This window comes from Electrona antarctica, assembly GCF_951216825.1.
Source record: "Electrona antarctica genome assembly, chromosome: 14".
Taxonomy (NCBI): Eukaryota; Metazoa; Chordata; class Actinopteri; order Myctophiformes; family Myctophidae; genus Electrona; species Electrona antarctica.
The window spans coordinates 17,546,397-17,564,012 of NC_136795.1; the positions used below are offsets into that span (position 1 = coordinate 17,546,397).

The 17,616-nt window shown below is 41.2% G+C and overlaps 2 protein-coding genes across 7 annotated transcripts in view; one reads left to right on the forward strand and one right to left on the reverse strand.

Moving 5' to 3' along the window:
• spag9a (sperm associated antigen 9a) overlaps positions 1 to 2,520 on the reverse strand; it is a 45,740-nt gene extending 43,220 nt beyond the window's left edge. For all 5 annotated transcript variants that reach the window (XM_079521699.1, XM_079521700.1, XM_079521697.1 and 2 more), the window contains exon 1: positions 1,929 to 2,520. In XM_079521699.1, the coding sequence (XP_079377825.1) occupies positions 1,929 to 2,234 (306 nt within the window). In that variant the 5' untranslated portion in view covers positions 2,235 to 2,520. The remainder of the gene's footprint in view (positions 1 to 1,928) is intronic.
• On the forward strand, positions 2,287 to 16,706 carry LOC306937759 (E3 ubiquitin-protein ligase TRIM39-like). 2 transcript variants are annotated; one of them, XM_079521703.1, is made up of 2 exons: positions 2,287 to 2,375; positions 14,300 to 16,706. In XM_079521703.1, exon 2 carries the CDS (start codon positions 14,302 to 14,304, stop codon positions 15,946 to 15,948), a length of 1,647 nt encoding a protein of 548 aa, XP_079377829.1. In that variant the 5' UTR covers positions 2,287 to 2,375; positions 14,300 to 14,301; the 3' UTR covers positions 15,949 to 16,706. The 2 variants fall into 2 exon arrangements, with proteins under 2 accessions (XP_079377829.1, XP_079377828.1); XM_079521702.1 differs by lacking the exon at positions 2,287 to 2,375 and adding an exon at positions 13,491 to 13,581.
• Positions 16,707 to 17,616: the final 910 nt, after the last annotated feature.

The following is a 17,616-nucleotide window of genomic DNA, read 5'->3' on the forward strand; positions in this document are numbered from 1 at the left end:
AGCAAGTGTTAGCCATAACTCAACCATGTTGCCAGTTGCCACTGCGACCAGTATATAGAAAAGGGGAGCGCACTCACGCATTACTAGTTTGTATTGCACAGTGCGCTATATCCAAACACACCCTATGACATGAGTGGCCTACGAGCCTATAACCAATACTGCACTGCATTAATTTCAATATTATTCAAAATCAGTATTGTATGTTTGGCTTTCCTAACAGGCAACAGCACATCAAAGTTTAGCAAGTAGTTTAGCAAGTAGTTTAGCAAGTAGTTTAGCAAGTAGTTTAGCAAGCAGGCCAGTGAGCAGTTTGTCTAGAACAGTATAGTTTAGGTTCTGGGCGAATGTCTAATCATTTCCCTTTTGAGTCACAGGCTAAAACGTTTGGGAACCACTGGTCTCTAGACTAGAGCTGCCACAGAGATCTGCTATGTCATCTATCCTGTGCCCTAGTCCCACCTGTGACCTCATCGCTGTAGCTGGGGAGGGGAGTGGAGTGGGTCTGATAGCATTGCCATCCAGAATTCGGGGGTGCCGGCCGGGCACCCGGCCTGTCGGGTCAAAACATTATATTTGTTGAGGGGCACTAGCCCCTCCTATAGTGAGCTTTAATGTTTGTGTCTGAACTAAAAATGCCATTGACAATGAACGGAGAATGTTTGTGTTGTCTGAACAAACATTAAAAATGCCATTGACAATGAATGGAGAATTTACGGCATTGTGTCTGAGGCTCTGAGCAAATGGGCATATGTATGTCGGTGGGAACCCTTGGCCAATAAGGGACCACCATTCTTGATGATTATGTACGATGATGTACGATGATTAGAGCGCACGTCACTTCACACAGGTGTGATTTCTTTTACCTATATTTTCCATATCAAAAGTGTAAATGTTTTCTTCTCGTCATCCAGTAATGAATGCTGAGTCACATGCTGTTTCCTCGGTTAAGGAGCTAGGGCCCCACATGGCTATAGGACATTAGAGCAACAAGCTGGAATGTGGCAGCGGTGGCCGAACGGATAGCGGCGCGGTCTAGATACCGGAAGGTTCCCAGTTCGAATCAGCCGTCCGACACGTTAAAATTACCACCGCTGAAATGCCCTTGAACAAGGCATCAACCACTACGATGAAATGTGTTCTATGAGCAGGGCCTGGCTGGAAACAAGTTCTTGAGCTTAGCCCAGATACCCTGGGTAAAATATAGATTTCATTTCATTTCATTTCATTTCATTTCAATCATGGAATGTATTATTCTTGTGTGTTAATTAAATTACAGCTTTTAGGGTTGTGCCTTACGCACATGGGAAAGCTATCTCGCACTCCCACTCAGCATCCCTCCCTTGATCTATCACTTTGTATCATATCATCATAGCCTAACCATCTCGGTAGCTACACAGTAACATCCGATTCCTCAGTGTCAATGTATCCATTTTTGTAACACACTGACCAGAAGTACAAACGTAACCGAATGGACTGGTCATTTGGTTGCATTGGTTCCACTGTGCATGTTTACATCCTAGAACGATATGGGATCGAGGAGGAGGACGAGGGTGGATGGGATGGGCCGGATTCTACCTCGCCACGTGTGATGATGATGCTTTACAGGTTGCTGAGGATGCTGGGAGGAGGACCCACGGGTCGGTGGATGGATGGATGGATGGATGGATGAGGGGGGGGCTTGATCCCAGAGCAGATGCTGCTGCTGCACACAAAGTGCACAGCGCACACACACGCCACACTACTAGTGCATTCACTCACATCCCTCGCTATACATCTCGGCGGCGGGACTTTTACCTTTTCTGTATTTGGGACGTCGGTACCGACGTCCCAAATACAAAAAAGGTAACCTAGAGGATCCCGAAAGAGGCTATTCCTCTCCTCTCTTCGCCTTGCCTCCCCCCAAACCAAAACCTCGACAACTCACTCACCTCTTCGGCGTGTTTCCGTAGCGCCTTCTCCCTCTCGTACTGCGTGATGAGCTGCTCGTTGTCCTCCTTGAGCAGCTCCAGCTCCACCTCGTGCTCCTGGTTCTCGGCGAACACAGAGTCCAGGTTCTCGAGCACGGCCACGACCAGCGGCATCAGCTCCTTCACCACGTCCTCGTCGTAGCGGCCGATGAGCCGCTCGAACTCGCGGTAGATGCTGTTGGCCAGGCCCGACACGCGCTCCGACATCATCGCCGACGTGCCCGGGTCGTCCTGGTACACGACTCCCCCGTCCTCCACCAGCTCCATTTTTTCCTCCTCCTCCTCACTCTCTCTCCCCTCGATCTCTCCCTCTCTTCCTTCCTTCCTCTCACAAACAAGGACCGATCGAGCTCCACCACACCAGTGTGAAATACTGTCCCACTTTATCCCTCCAGAAAGATCAATACGGTAATCCTTTTTTATAAAATTATTATTACATTAAATGTAAGGTGTCTTCTTCATAACAACAACACTGGGATATTCCGAACGGCTCTGATAGATGCTACGTGGATTTCTCTCTCTCTTCTGTCTCTCTCTTCCCACAACAGCTGAGTTGTTGACCAGACGATCACGTGATGACGTAGTGTCGTCTGACGGTGTCGCGCGCGGGGAAATAGCCGATCTGCAAGCCCACAACGCGTCGCCGTGTGGCGCGTTGTGAGCATGCAGATCGGATATTTTCCCCGCGCGCCACTGACACCGCCGAGTATAAAATAGACGTAAAGTGAAATAGTGAATAATAGGGTTTTTTGTGTGTATTTATTTTATATAGGAATTTACCATTGTACTGTACACTGTACACTGTACACTGTACACTAGTACTACAAACTGTATTATCTGGGCTATTTGGGCGTTCAAAATGTATTTTATTTGATTTGATTGAAAACAAGACTTGTTCATATTTTGGTTGTCATAAACACATGGTTAACACAACCAACACAAGTAAAATTCATTGGCAGCCAGGTAACATCAATATTTGAGATGTAGGGCAGGCTAGGTATTCCATAGCCTCGGAAACCCAGACGTTTTTATTTCCAGGGAGAAAAAAAAGTCTGGGTCCGAGTCCACTTCAAATTGGCATAGAGTAGCGCAAACGTCGATCACTCTCTGCTGATTTCTGATCGTCTGCACCTTTGTTAAATTGACACACACGCGCACACCCGTACACACACACTCCTCTCTGTCGCTCTAAGTAATTAGTCTCATGTCCAGCAGCTGCGCACAGTTTCTGGGAGCTGCCTAACAGTGCCTATGCCATAGAAAGCATAGGTGAGTCCAGGCTAGGTATTCCATTACAATAGATAAGACAAGACTCCTCATGCGTGTCCAGAACCTCTCATGGAAGGACCATCCCACTAAAGCTCAGATTTATGGAGGCTGGAGGCATAGTATACAGGACAGTATACACTATACAGGTTAAAAGTATAAGCAAAGGATACAGGAGACCATAGGCGGCGGGTGTGTAAGGCTAGGGAAGGCTTAGCCTTCCCAAAAATGTTGCTGGGTATTTTTTAAATATATATAATATATGTGCCCAGCATTATATAGAAGGCTATTGTGTGTGTGCGTGTGTTGTCGCTGCCCCCTGGTGATCGCTGATCGGGTCATATGATTGGCTACTTGGTAGCCTTTCTATAAACCTCTTCCTTCCAGTCGCTTTGTAGCAAACAGACTAGTAGCGCGCGCTGGTTTGTTTTGGAAAACAGCAAAACGCAAAATGGATATAGCCTACGCCCTACGGTCTTTTTCAAGGCAAAGATAAAGTAATTCAGAACTAAGAAGAAGCTGTGAGTCGGCTCGGCTGTCAGCAGTCAGCAGCACCACCAGTGACCGTCTGCACGGTTCACAGTTCACACCACTGCAGCAACACTGACACGTTCAGCGGAGTGGCTGCTGTCTGTGTGCCGTCTGTGAAGAGCCATGAGCCGTGAGGGGCAGCAACACCGCCGGGTAATCTCCACACTGACTCGAGACTTGAGAAAAAGACCCATATCGGCCAAAATATCCCAAAACAATGCCCGGGGAACTTTAATTAAAAGTTAGATGCAGTGTCTATAATTGGGTCAAGGGTGTTGCTTTCGTGAGCAATGGTGTACGAGATGGGTAATAAATTGGTCAAAGTAACTCATTTTTAGACCATCTGGGGGAAATAAATAAAATAAATAAATTTGCGCGGCCTCGCTCCGCTCGGCCGCGAGAGTTGCCCCCCCCCTCCCCCCCACGCAATTCTAGCCTACCCAAAGGTAAAATCCACCCGCCGCCTATGCAGGAGACTAACACTTTCCGCTTTATTGATCAGCATCCCGGGGACCCCCTCCCCTTTCCTGTATCCATGACTGTTGCATATATTTAAGGATAAGGTTGTTGCATATATTTAAGGATAAGGGAAGGATGGAAGACCAATTTGTTGGAAAGATGGCGAGAAAGGCCAGTTAATGGATATAAAATAAATTATATCTATTCTGTAATGCTAATTAGAAAGGACTGTAAATATATATATACCTTCAATAACCCAGCAGGGAGACCAAATACCGTGCTGTATTTACCTTACAGTGAGTAGCCCTTTAAATCTTGAATGACAGCCACGGTACCATAAAAAATAGAAGGATACCTTAAAAACGAATTGGAGACAGACGAAATAAACTTCTGAGAGAAAGTTTAAGGTTTTAACTGTAATTTTTAGTAGGTAATAAAGTCAATTTACATAGAGAATGTGCTACATGGTTCAGATAATAATAGTACAATACATCACTATAATTTAGAGTATTCAATTGTTCCAATATGGATCCGAACTGAACCTGAACTCCCCTTCACAGTATGTCCCAGGCATTAATACTGTAGATCACGTCAGTTGTTGATAAACGTTCATTGGCTGGTAAATAGTTCATTTCCGCAATATCCCACGGTGGTGCTGGTTGTCGAGCACTCATTGGACCAGCACATGGATGATGAGACTGGTATCGGGACATCTTCCTTGGTTCCGTCATTGAGGGCCATAGACCGGGAAAGCACAGAGGCTGGCGTTGCTATGGCAACCTGAAGATAACATTCTTTCCCTGCTAGCTGTACATTTTCGACAGAGAGAAACACTCCTATCTACTTTCTCACTAGGCATCAAGGTCAAATACATGTAGTCTCAAATCAAAATAGACCTTTCATTATGGCAAGTTTACTTGACTGGGGACAGACATTATGGAGACCGAATAAGGAGTCAACAAGATATAAGATATTAAATCTGAATGTGGCGTCAGGAAATCCATAATATAAATATGATAAAATAATATAAAGGATAAGATGAACAATCCTGTGTAAACAGGCAGTAGGCTATGAGTAAAATGATGATAAAAGGGCAAGATGACAAAATATGACCTATAAGGAACACGGTCTGGGCCAAAATTCTATATGTGTTGACCAACAGAATATGATGGAGTGGCCAACTTGACATGACGTGTAAACAACATGTCAGAATTTATCTAACAATGACTTCCCATTTGATCATGTCAAAATATATAATTTTGAGTAGTGTTACAATGTCAACGATGTTTCCTTCCAATCTTCAATAATCTTTATTGATTGAAAATGTATTAACAGTATGCAGAATGGGTACATTTCAAACGAAACCACAGGTAAATACAAAAACTGATGTTTTTTGTTGCCTGGACGACAGTAACAGAACGACACCATGATAAAGCATTACACTTGTTTATACCATACAATGCCCTCCTTTACTGAAGGTTTCACATGATTCTGTGCTGCCGTTTTGCCTAACACACACAGTAGAAATGTGTCGTCGTCCCCACCCCCCATTCATTAATGATTAAATAACATTTAACATTTTACCTTAAATCTTGCTGACAAGGCCCTTCAGCCCCTTCACATGAATTGACTATTTCACTATAAACTTCTTGCCAGTATCAATAGTTATTTCAAGTGCCTTTTCCACAACACATTTTTTACATCTGCCACAGACTTCTACCATAGGACTTGGTTTCATTTAAACTGCAAAACTGAAAGTAGATTTCTAATACAGCTTAAATAGTCACACAGACACACACTCACTGAACCCAATGTGTTACAGTGTTTTCATCAGTGAAAGAAGTATTCAATTATTATAGCAATGGCTCCCCCTATTGATTTGTGTGAGGCTTGCTACTTGATACTGTTACACATGTAGATCTGTTTGAGTACTTATGCGTTGGTACTCAAAGTACATTTGCTTATTGCCGTCTTGAGTCTTGACACTTGAGTCATGAGTATGAGTCTTCAAGAATGCTGCCCCCCCCAGACACACACACACAATTAAAACTGACTGATGGATTTATAATTAAGATAAAACCCATTAGTTGCATATAAAATGCAGAAGGGACAATTAATGATTCACCAAGGATAGAAAAGGACTGTATTATACTGAATTACTGAGCCACACAGGGCTATAACTATAAAAAAATACTTCTAAGAAAGTATTTAAAAGTACGGAGGAATACTCAGCACCACAACTAGGCAGAGAGCCTATGACCAAGTTAACCATTAGCTTTAACAGGATTACTTTAAGCAGGAAATACTCTTTTAGAAAAATACCTTTAGTAGTCAATTAAAAAGATGAGTCCACCAGAAGAATGATTGTCGAGTCAGAACAATTATGGTTTAGTTAATTCATTTTCAGATCAGAGAGACAGGACAGATCCACACACAGCCAAATTACTCTCCCCTGTACCACCAAAAGGGCACAGGGTAGTCTCTGACGAACAATTCATTTCAAAGGCATTAATACTGTAGAATTACAATTGTTGATACACATTTCATTGGCTGACTACACAGTTAATTTCCACTATGCCACGCGGGCACTGCTCATTGGACCAGCACATAGCTGATGAGACTGATATCGGGACAGGCATTAATTCCGTCCATAGACCGGGAAAGCACTGAGGCTGGCGTTGCTATGGCAACCTGAAGATAACATTTCTTCCCGGCTAGCTGTGCACTCTTTACAGAGAGAAATGCTCCCTGCGCAGCTATCTCTTTTCTCACTAGGCATCAAGGTCAAATACATGCAGTGTTTATCCAAATAGACCTCTCAATATGCCAGCTAACTTTTGTGGCTACAGGCAGACAGTAAATCTTAACTTGGCGTCAGGCAACCCATAATATAATATGATATAATAATATAACGGATAATATAGGTCTGAGATGATTAGGCCTGTGGAGGGTGACATGACATAAATAGGATAAGGAGAACAACCCAGAGTAAACAGGCAGTAGGCTGATGATAAAACCGATGGTCAAAGGGCAAGATGAACACGGTCTGGGCCAAAAGGAAACATATTGACACCAGTCCACAAAAATACCAAAGTAGCAGATCTACCAGATCCATCAACTCCATCACGTTTTGTGGATGAAGTGTCAAATGTGATCAATAATCAATAATCAATCTTCAGGGAATTAAATTAAAATAATATAAGGGTCAATTGGGAGATGAGAAATAAAATTCACTCTATATTAAGGATCAGGAGGGGAATAGAACCAGATTGGAAACAGGAACAATGAAAAATAAAAAATAGTTTTGACTTAAGACTAGGCAAACAATCACTCCTTATTTAGATGGTACTGTGGGAGAGAGACAGAATGACTTTTCTCTCTCGATCTTCGGTCTTCGGGGTTCTCAAAGAACTCAGCAATGTTGCAGCGTTCCTACGCCGTCGAAAGTGTCAGAGTTTGACAATGTTCATTGTAGCTCATCAGAGCAGACACTGGATGGTTTTCTCTTGGCTCGTTGTCGGAGCCGAATCTTCGCCCGGCCCCAGGATGGGTGACATAACAGGTGACCCATAGGTGACAATCTCAGCCTATACTTTCTCATTGACAGATACTTGATCTCTGTGATTCAAACGGGAGAAAACGGCCGGAGATGCCCCTAACAGTTCTTATACCAAGCAGAGCTTGGAGAGGGGGGGACAGGGTAATTGATGATGTCGTGTCGCTTCCTGGCGAGTCCATTAGTACCATGAAGGCCAAATATAGAATCAAGTCTATTCAGGGGAGGATATATGCCTAATCAAGTCAAACATAACAAAATGAAATGGAAGGGGAAGGGGTCCCTAATACTAAATATCTCAATGTAAGGTCAAGGGGTGGTTCGGGGATAATAAAGATTAAATGTTTACAAGGGAGGGATATTCCAAATTCAGAGGTAAAATATGAATCAAATTAAAAATAATAAAAATATGATGAGGTGGGATAATGAATCCTAATGGAAGGAAATTTAGATTGTCCAAAGATGGGATAATTCAGTTTACATAATCTATATAATGAAGCAGATCTGGGATCTGGAAAATGAATAGTCAAAATACCATATTAATCAATTGAGGGGAGAAGGAATGATCAAATGAATCCTAATACTAGGTAGGGAGGGGTAACAGCGTTTTAGCAAAATACAGTGTCTTAGTAAAGAAAAACATGGAAGAAAAACAGAAAACAATTATGTGTATGGTGAAACATGAGTGGAATTCTAATTTGTTCCCGATGGGAAATCTATGGGCAGATGGCATAAGGTCCTATTGTTCTAGGGGGTCGGGCCTAATACTGTCTCTGAGTGGTTCGGGGTCTAGGGGGCAAACCCTAATAAACTTAAGGGAAAAGGGATCTCGAGGTCGACAACACATTCCTTCACTCTATTCTCCATCACTTTTTGTTGACCTCTCGATTACTCTGTCCTGGGTTTGTTCCCCACCCCGAAACCACCAGAGATCCGTATCTGTGAGATAAAAACAGAAAGACAAAAAACAACTGGTGAATGAAATGAAACAACAATTATAAACAATTCATCAACAGGGTAAACATCCACAGGGTATGGTTTTAAAAAAATGAAAATGAAAATGACTGATCTACCAACCGCGCATGTTACACAGCTATGGTGAAAGTAGGGCGTGTAGGTAGACAGGGTATGGTTTAAAAAATGAAAATAAAAATAATAATAAAATATTAATATTTGTACTTCTCCTGACCGTTCTTACAGTACGTATTTACACATTTATATGGAGGGAGGGTACTTAGAGAGACAGACGTTCTCACAGCACGCATTTACACATTTATATGGAGGGAGAGTACTTAGAGATAAGTCAAGGAGAGAGAGAGAGAGAGACCCAGCGTTCTACGTACGCATTTACACAGTTGTAAAATGGAGGGAGGATACGCAGAGAGACAGAGTTCTCTAGCGCATGCATTTCACATTTATATGGAGGGAGGTTACGTAGAGACAGGTAGAGAGAGAAAGATATCTCAAAAAGAAAACAAAGTATTCTATTTTTTTTCTATTTAATTCTTCTATTTAATTGTTTTCTATAATAATGTTGCAGTGATTAATCCGTTAACACAGGAAACACAGCTTGATGATGACAGAATAAACGCACAAGTCTATTTTGCCCTGTATTTGCACTGGACTTTAAGACTATCATGCATAATATGGCATGGCATTGCAAACACGGACAGAAATAAACAAAATGTAGGTCATCACTCCTAAAAAAACACATGTATGCTAATGTACTTATCAAATACGCTATTAATGACGTAGCTAATGTCACGTATAAGACGCCAAAAAAGAAATTGTGAGATCACAAGTTCTACCTGTAGGAGCCTATAGTTACTCGTTCCAGGCAGAGAAGAATAGAGTAGAGTACAAATAAAAATAAAATAATAAGTATTATAATAATAGGGAATAAAATGTCTTGGGAAAGAATGGTTGACACCACTCAAAATAAATAAATGAAATGAAATAATAACAAAATAATAAATGAATGAAATCAATAAGGGGATTGGTTGAAATCAATAATAAATTGTCATGATAATGGGCATTTAAATGTTGAAGGGGACCTATCTAAAATTGAAAAACCATGGCACAGCCACTAGGCAATTATGAAATGATGATAAATGGCGGAACACGGAGCCTGACAGATAAATAAATCAATAATAAATAGTCGTCACGCATCCCTAATATCATACTCTTCAAAAATAAGTGTTTCACTCACACACATACGCACGAACACGGACAAACACATATGCACGCACACACGCACATAGACAAGGGCAACATATCCGCCCACACGACTCACTCAGTCACTCTAAATACAAATAAAATTATATACAATATATGAAGGTGACATTGAACAAATGGTACGTTACACACACATCACACACATCATTCAACTATTAAAAGAAGAATAACTGTTCTACGGGACAACACACCCATCCATATAAACACAAGACAGTGATATACACAGCTACGCACGAACACGCACGCAGACAGACAGAGAGGAGAGAAGGAGAGAGAACAGATGGAGCCATGCGTTCTAACACGCACGCACACGCACGCACTCAGTCCCAGAGAGGGAGTGAGAGACATGGAGAGTACTCCTTCATAAATTCCTTAGATAAGGAGCCTACACACTCTAAAATCATTAGTGTCATAAAAACCGAACACTACTATAAGGTACAATGTAAAAGGGGTGATAAAAAAATAATGTGTAATCAAATGGTGAAAGGAATCACAGACCTTTTTACGGTATAAAAGAACCTTTCTACTCTCGCACCCTGGCCGAGGTTTGAGAGAAAGAAGACTATAAAAGTAATATCTATGGGTTCCTACAGCGATATATCAATAAGGGGATCAAGCAAACGATAACCACATGTAGGAAGGCAAACATATTATAAATAGATAAGAAATCGAAGCAGAAAGTAAAATAAAGAGTGAGGATGTTGTGCCCATCGATGGTTGCGCTACATCCTGAAAATCTAAAGTGGAGGAAGAGTAATGTGACTGAGACATGTTCAGGGATTAAGTCCCAGACATGAATTTACGGCAATAAATAATAATAACAGTATAATCTAAGAAAGATTACAGAAAGATAAATTACTTAACTTCAGAAAAGCAAGCTGGGAGAATCAGGCAGGCAGGAGGTGGTCCCGGACAGGGTCCACCGAAGCGGAGAGGAACCGTCGTACGGACAGACGATCCAGATGGGGGGGGGAAATCTGTGGAGGACCGTTCAAGCTTCATGCTTCGTCCGTTCGTCCACAGATCCGCGGCTTGTATGTTCCCAAAAATGGGGAGGATCGGTTCCAGAACTGAACATGCATCGACAAAACCACTGCTCCAAAAATATGACTATGGACTTTGTTCTTCCGGCAGAAAAAAAATAAATAAAATGGGGATGGGGCTGGTTCCTTTTGTCGGAGAGGCTAATTAAATAAATTAGACTTATACTCGGAAAAAGACGGTTCGAATAAGGACCAATTTGATGGATTTATAATTAAGATAAAACCCATTAGTTGCATATAAAATGCAGAAGGGACAATTAATGATTCACCAAGGATAGAAAAGGACTGTATTATACTGAATTACTGAGCCACACAGGGCTATAACTATAAAAAAATACTTCTAAGAAAGTATTTAAAAGTACGGAGGAATACTCAGCACCACAACTAGGCAGAGAGCCTATGACCAAGTTAACCATTAGCTTTAACAGGATTACTTTAAGCAGGAAATACTCTTTTAGAAAAATACCTTTAGTAGTCAATTAAAAAGATGAGTCCACCAGAAGAATGATTGTCGAGTCAGAACAATTATGGTTTAGTTAATTCATTTTCAGATCAGAGAGACAGGACAGATCCACACACAGCCAAATTACTCTCCCCTGTACCACCAAAAGGGCACAGGGTAGTCTCTGACGAACAATTCATTTCAAAGGCATTAATACTGTAGAATTACAATTGTTGATACACATTTCATTGGCTGACTACACAGTTAATTTCCACTATGCCACGCGGGCACTGCTCATTGGACCAGCACATAGCTGATGAGACTGATATCGGGACAGGCATTAATTCCGTCCATAGACCGGGAAAGCACTGAGGCTGGCGTTGCTATGGCAACCTGAAGATAACATTTCTTCCCGGCTAGCTGTGCACTCTTTACAGAGAGAAATGCTCCCTGCGCAGCTATCTCTTTTCTCACTAGGCATCAAGGTCAAATACATGCAGTGTTTATCCAAATAGACCTCTCAATATGCCAGCTAACTTTTGTGGCTACAGGCAGACAGTAAATCTTAACTTGGCGTCAGGCAACCCATAATATAATATGATATAATAATATAACGGATAATATAGGTCTGAGATGATTAGGCCTGTGGAGGGTGACATGACATAAATAGGATAAGGAGAACAACCCAGAGTAAACAGGCAGTAGGCTGATGATAAAACCGATGGTCAAAGGGCAAGATGAACACGGTCTGGGCCAAAAGGAAACATATTGACACCAGTCCACAAAAATACCAAAGTAGCAGATCTACCAGATCCATCACTGACCCTGTCACAATTACATTCTTTATTTTCACAAGTTCACTCTTCCATGTTTCTATTTCTTTTTTTTCCCCTAAATTTTATCCCACGATTTTGTAACCCATTTTTTCATCCAGTGTCAATTATCTAATAATCTAATCCTGGGCGCAACCTGGGATGATGACGCGGAGGAGAGAACACGCCCCCAGCTTCCACAGCGTCCCCAGCGGGAATCGAACCCAGGACCTTCTAGCTGTGAGGTGACAGCACTACAGACTGTTCCACAGTGCTCCCCCATGTTTCTATTCGGGCTGGTTTGTAAACTTTGTAGGCTATGTTTGTTCTTTTGGACACGAACGGGGACGATAGCTGGACATAGCTTGGACATAGCTGCTTCACTTCAGAGGAAACTTTAAAGGGGAGCTACTCGCCACCACTGAATGATGGAAATGGAACATTAACAGTCTAACATGAGCTACATAAATCCATTGAACAGCCGTTCTCACTCTCACACAGACACACACTGAACCACAACGCGCGCCGCTGCGCTGGCCATTAAAGTGGCGTGCTTTATCGGGCTTCGGGCCCAACATTATGGTAATTTTTAGTTATTTAGGGCCGGGCCGGGGCCTTAATTTTTGGGCCTGTTGAGAACTTTAGGACTTACATTGGCTTGCCCACTTCCAACCCATGCCCAGTTAGCCCATGTGTAGACCATTTTGGAACTACATGGGCTTGCCCAAGTCCAACCCATGCCCAGTTATCCCACGTCTAGCCCACGTGGGACCCTCATAATTCGCCCAGTTCAAGCCCATTCCCACATGGTAGTGGTACCCGTGTATCCCGCATTGAAACCACATGGGCCCCAAGTGGGCGTGCTGGCTGGGGAGGAGGGCCATTTACATGTAAAATTGCATACGTCTTATTTGTTCTTATTTTGTTCATATATTGTAGCCTACCGGTATTTATTTATATAGATATTCCACTGTTATGTTCTTAGCTTACGCACGTTTCATGATAAATGCTTTTTATATATGTGATGTATTCCCCTGCTTTTTTTGTTCTTGCTTAATGTAAATCGCTCTGGATTAAGAGCTGCTAAATGCCTAAATTGTAAATTGTTTATGTGGTATGTTGTAAGGCAGGGCGTAATATGAACAGGAAGGATTGTTCCTATAGTTAATTGTGACCCTGGGGGAGGAGTCCTAGGGTTAAATTGAGGAAGTGCAGCACATGTTCAGTGTTTTGAAACTGAATGCTACATGCTTCCACCACGTTTATAAAGGTAGGAGAAGAAGCTGGGTTTGTCAAATGCTCAAATCTTAGACAGACTGTGTATTATTTATGTTTTACATGCTAGTGCTACTGTTCAGTGTTGAATCTAGAGTTGCAATAGGCTACCCTCAATTGATCAAATTGAAATTTCCGATCTGCTTGTATTAAATGAAGTTAAACTCACCAACTTAGAAAAAGAATCACCTGCAGAGAATGTCTTGACAGAAAGTAGCTCATGAGTCATAACGTGGATTTTTATGAAACAAAAGCTTGGCAGATTGAAAGATGATAATTCAAGCTTGGCCTAGAGCTGCAATGTTGGTGAGTTTAAGGTTGTTTAATACAAGCAGATCACAAAAGCGACTGGGGAGTCAATGGAGGGTATTGCAACTCTAGATTCATCCCATTATAAAAAAAATCTTTTGAGTTGCAAATTGCGGCTACTGTGATACCTCCTTACATTTATGGTAATCGTATCAATAAAATAATTTTACATGGCAAACACACATTTGGCTCTATAGTAGTTAATTCACTATGGACAAGTATATAATCTTAACCACCAGGTGCTGTAATGTACAACCTAATAATTTGTAGCCTACTCAGACTGTATATAGTTTGGATTCCTTGGGGGATACTTTAACATGTTTTGTTTAATGTATCTATCTACAACTAACAAACAGTAGCTTTTAAGTTGCATAACATACATGCTTTATGTTCTTACTGTCTAGATATGGCAACTGCAAGAATTCTCTCAGAAGAGCAACTTCGATGTCCGATATGTCTGGATGTGTTCATCGAGCCGGTCACAACAACATGTGGACACATCTTCTGCAAGGCTTGTATTCGGCACTGCTGGGACATCAGGGGCATTTGCCAGTGTCCTATGTGTAAGAAGATATTTACCACGAGACCTGAATTGCAAGTTAATACGTTCATATCAGAGCTAACTGTTAACCTTCTGCTCAATTCTGCTCAGGTGAATCCCTCAGTTTCAAACTTTGGTGTGCTTTGTGATTTCTGCTCTGAGACAAAGCTCAGTGCTGTTAAATCTTGTCTTATATGTTTAACTTCTTTATGTGAGACACACCTGGAGCCTCACCGGAAATTTGCAGGCTTCAAGAGCCATACCTTAATAGACCCTGTATCAGGTCTTGAAGACAGGATGTGCAAGAAGCACAGCAGGGTCTCTGAACTCTACTGTAGGACAGACCAGACTTGTATTTGTGTCATTTGCCTTAAAACAGACCACAAAAGTCACCAAATTGTACCACTTGAGGAAGAAAAGGAATCCAAGCTTGCAGAACTGCCTGAGACAATGACAAAAGTGAAGGATATGATCCTTGCACGTTCTCAGAGGATCAGTGAGATTGAACGCTCAACTGATGCCAGCAAAAAGGAAGCGGAGAGGGAGATAACTGAGAGCATGCAGGTCTTCACTGATCTGATCCACTTGCTTGAGAAAAGCCGGGCAGAGCTGGTTGAGGTGATCGAAGACCGGTATAAATTAGCAGAGCAACAAGCAGAGGCTTTCATGAAAGAACTAAAGATGGAGATCACAGAGCTCGACAAGAAACGCGTTGAGGTGGAGGAACTCTCACACTCTGAAGATCACCATGGCCTTCTCCTGCTCCTGTCACGGCTGACCACTCTGATAAACAAAGACCAGAAGAACAACATAGTTCAGTGGAATCTGTCTGTTTCCTCTTTGAGAGGAGCTGTGTCTCTGCTCCTGGTGACATTCGATCAGGAAATGGAAGAGCTGCGTGAGGAAATGGAAGAGCTGCGTGACATCAAACTAAAGAGGATTAAGGAATATGCAGTGGATGTGACCTTTGACCCAGACACTGCACATTGTGACCTCATCCTGTCTAAGGATGGAAAAGAATTGAGGCTGGGAACAAAGCCTCAGAATCTCCCTGCCAATAAAAAGAGATTTCAGGCATGTACTGAAGTCTTTTCAAAGGAAGGGTTCACATCAGGGAAGTTTTACTATGAGGTTCAGGTAAAGGGAAGCACTCACTGGATTTTAGGAGTGGCTAGAGAGTCTGTTGAGAGAAAGAAAGACAGCAAACTGTCAGTTGAAAATGGATACTGGGCCTTATGGCTGGATGAGGATGATGGTAAATATCGAGCAAATAGCAAACCCGTGGCCAAACTGTCACTGAGAGAGAAGCCCCAGAAGGTGGGGGTCTTTGTGGATTACGATAAGGGACAGGTCTCTTTCTATGATGCAGATTTAAAATGTCATATCTATACATTCACTGGCCAATGCTTTATAGAGAGACTGTATCCTTACTTCAGCCTTGATAACGCAAACACAAACTGCATCCCCCTTATCATAACTCCTGTACATCCCCCAAATCTTTGCACCTCTTAAGTCATACTTTGTTGTATGACAAATGGCAGTTCTACAAGCTTGTGTCATGTTTGGTGAGCTTGTAATTTTGGAAAATGGGGATGTCAGGGTTAAAGTGGCACTGTTGAAAGAACAGATCCGCTGTCTAGAAATATTATTCATTTGATTTGTTATGTCTTTTAAGTGTTAAAAGACGAGCTTACGTTGTTGTATGGCAGATTTACAAGCTCTGGTATTGTTTGAAAATGTCTAAATATTGGGATTTATTCAATGTGGGGTTTTTTTATGTTTTTGTTGATGTGTTTCATCTATAATGACTCAAGGTTAAAACGTTGATCTGCTGTCTAACTATTGGTTTGTTTGTTGTCTTTTAACATTGAAGTATTCAAAGACATGTCTTGGTTAAATTATTATTTTGTTTTTCAAAATTTCAACTTGTGGTTAATGTCTGGATTATGCCGACAAATTATTTTGTTGAGACGAGTACATTTAATAACACGTGTGTACATAATTGTATAATAAAATATAATGGTGCTATTTGGATGTACATTATACTGTTTTGCCTCTTGATTTAATTATACAAAGTGATGTCGCTACTATAAAAGCGGGTCTATTTTTACACTGCTAAATTAACACTCAGGATTTTACTGTGCAGTTACAAATATGAAAAATGAAAACGGATCTATGTTGAACGCATGACTATAGAGATGGTGTATACCGATTTGCGTGATGTATGGATAAAATCTGCGAGTAATATAAAGATGTGTGTTTTGCAAAAAATCGGCCTCATTAGTAGGGGAGCCTATCACTTTCCGTGATTTTGGAATGTTAATTTTTGGAGACAGGTATATCTTGATTCTTGGGGTTACCAGAATGCCAAAAAAACATGTCTCCAATTTTTTATGTCAGGTTTAGCATGTTTAATTAGCATAATTAGCTAATAAATTGTCAAAAACGGAAATGGCATTAACTTTGCTTCTAGGTAACTTATAAAGGTGATCTAAGAGTCTGAGTCCATGTTTGTGATGTCCAGAAATGCATCTGTTACCATTGTGAAGTCATACAAGCTTTCCTAATTAGCATAATTCCCATAAATTATGCAAAAACGAGGTGAACATCAGCAAATTGCTGCATGTTTTACTTTTAGTCAACTTTGAAAGCTTCTCACAGACTCCATGTGTATGTTTACAACTCCAGGAATAATTATCATCCTATGAATAAATCATGCAACCTTTTGTCTATGTAATAATTATGTAATAATCACACCAAAACCAGAAATAGCTATATGTCGTTGCTTTAAGTTAATTAATAAATGTGATCTTACAGACAGTAAGTCTGTTTGCATGTCTAGAAAATATTCTCTTTCCATAACTAGGATATGCAACCTTTCCATTATTAGCTTTATATATATATATATATATATATATATATATATATATATATCCCTCATAAAATAAAGAACAATATGAGAAATGGTCACAGAATTATCACATGATTTTTATTCTAATATTTAAAGAAAGTTTTGAAAACACATTTAATTGAAGGGTCTTCGTCATCGTCAATCCCCAACAGATGTGCCTTGTTTACATTACCACACACCTCTAATCATCGGCCCTACACATGCACATCTCAGAGCAGTTCAAATTTTGAGATCGACAAGAACAATGTGATATGCACTGTGATTTCTTG

Coding starts and splice junctions, on each gene's coding strand:
- LOC306937759 (XM_079521702.1), top strand. CDS start 13,530: ATGTTCAGTGTTTTGAAACTGAATGCTACATGCTTCCACCACGTTTAT. Junction 13,582..14,299: donor CTTCCACCACGTTTATAAAG/GTAGGAGAAGAA, acceptor CTTACTGTCTAG/ATATGGCAACTGCAAGAATT.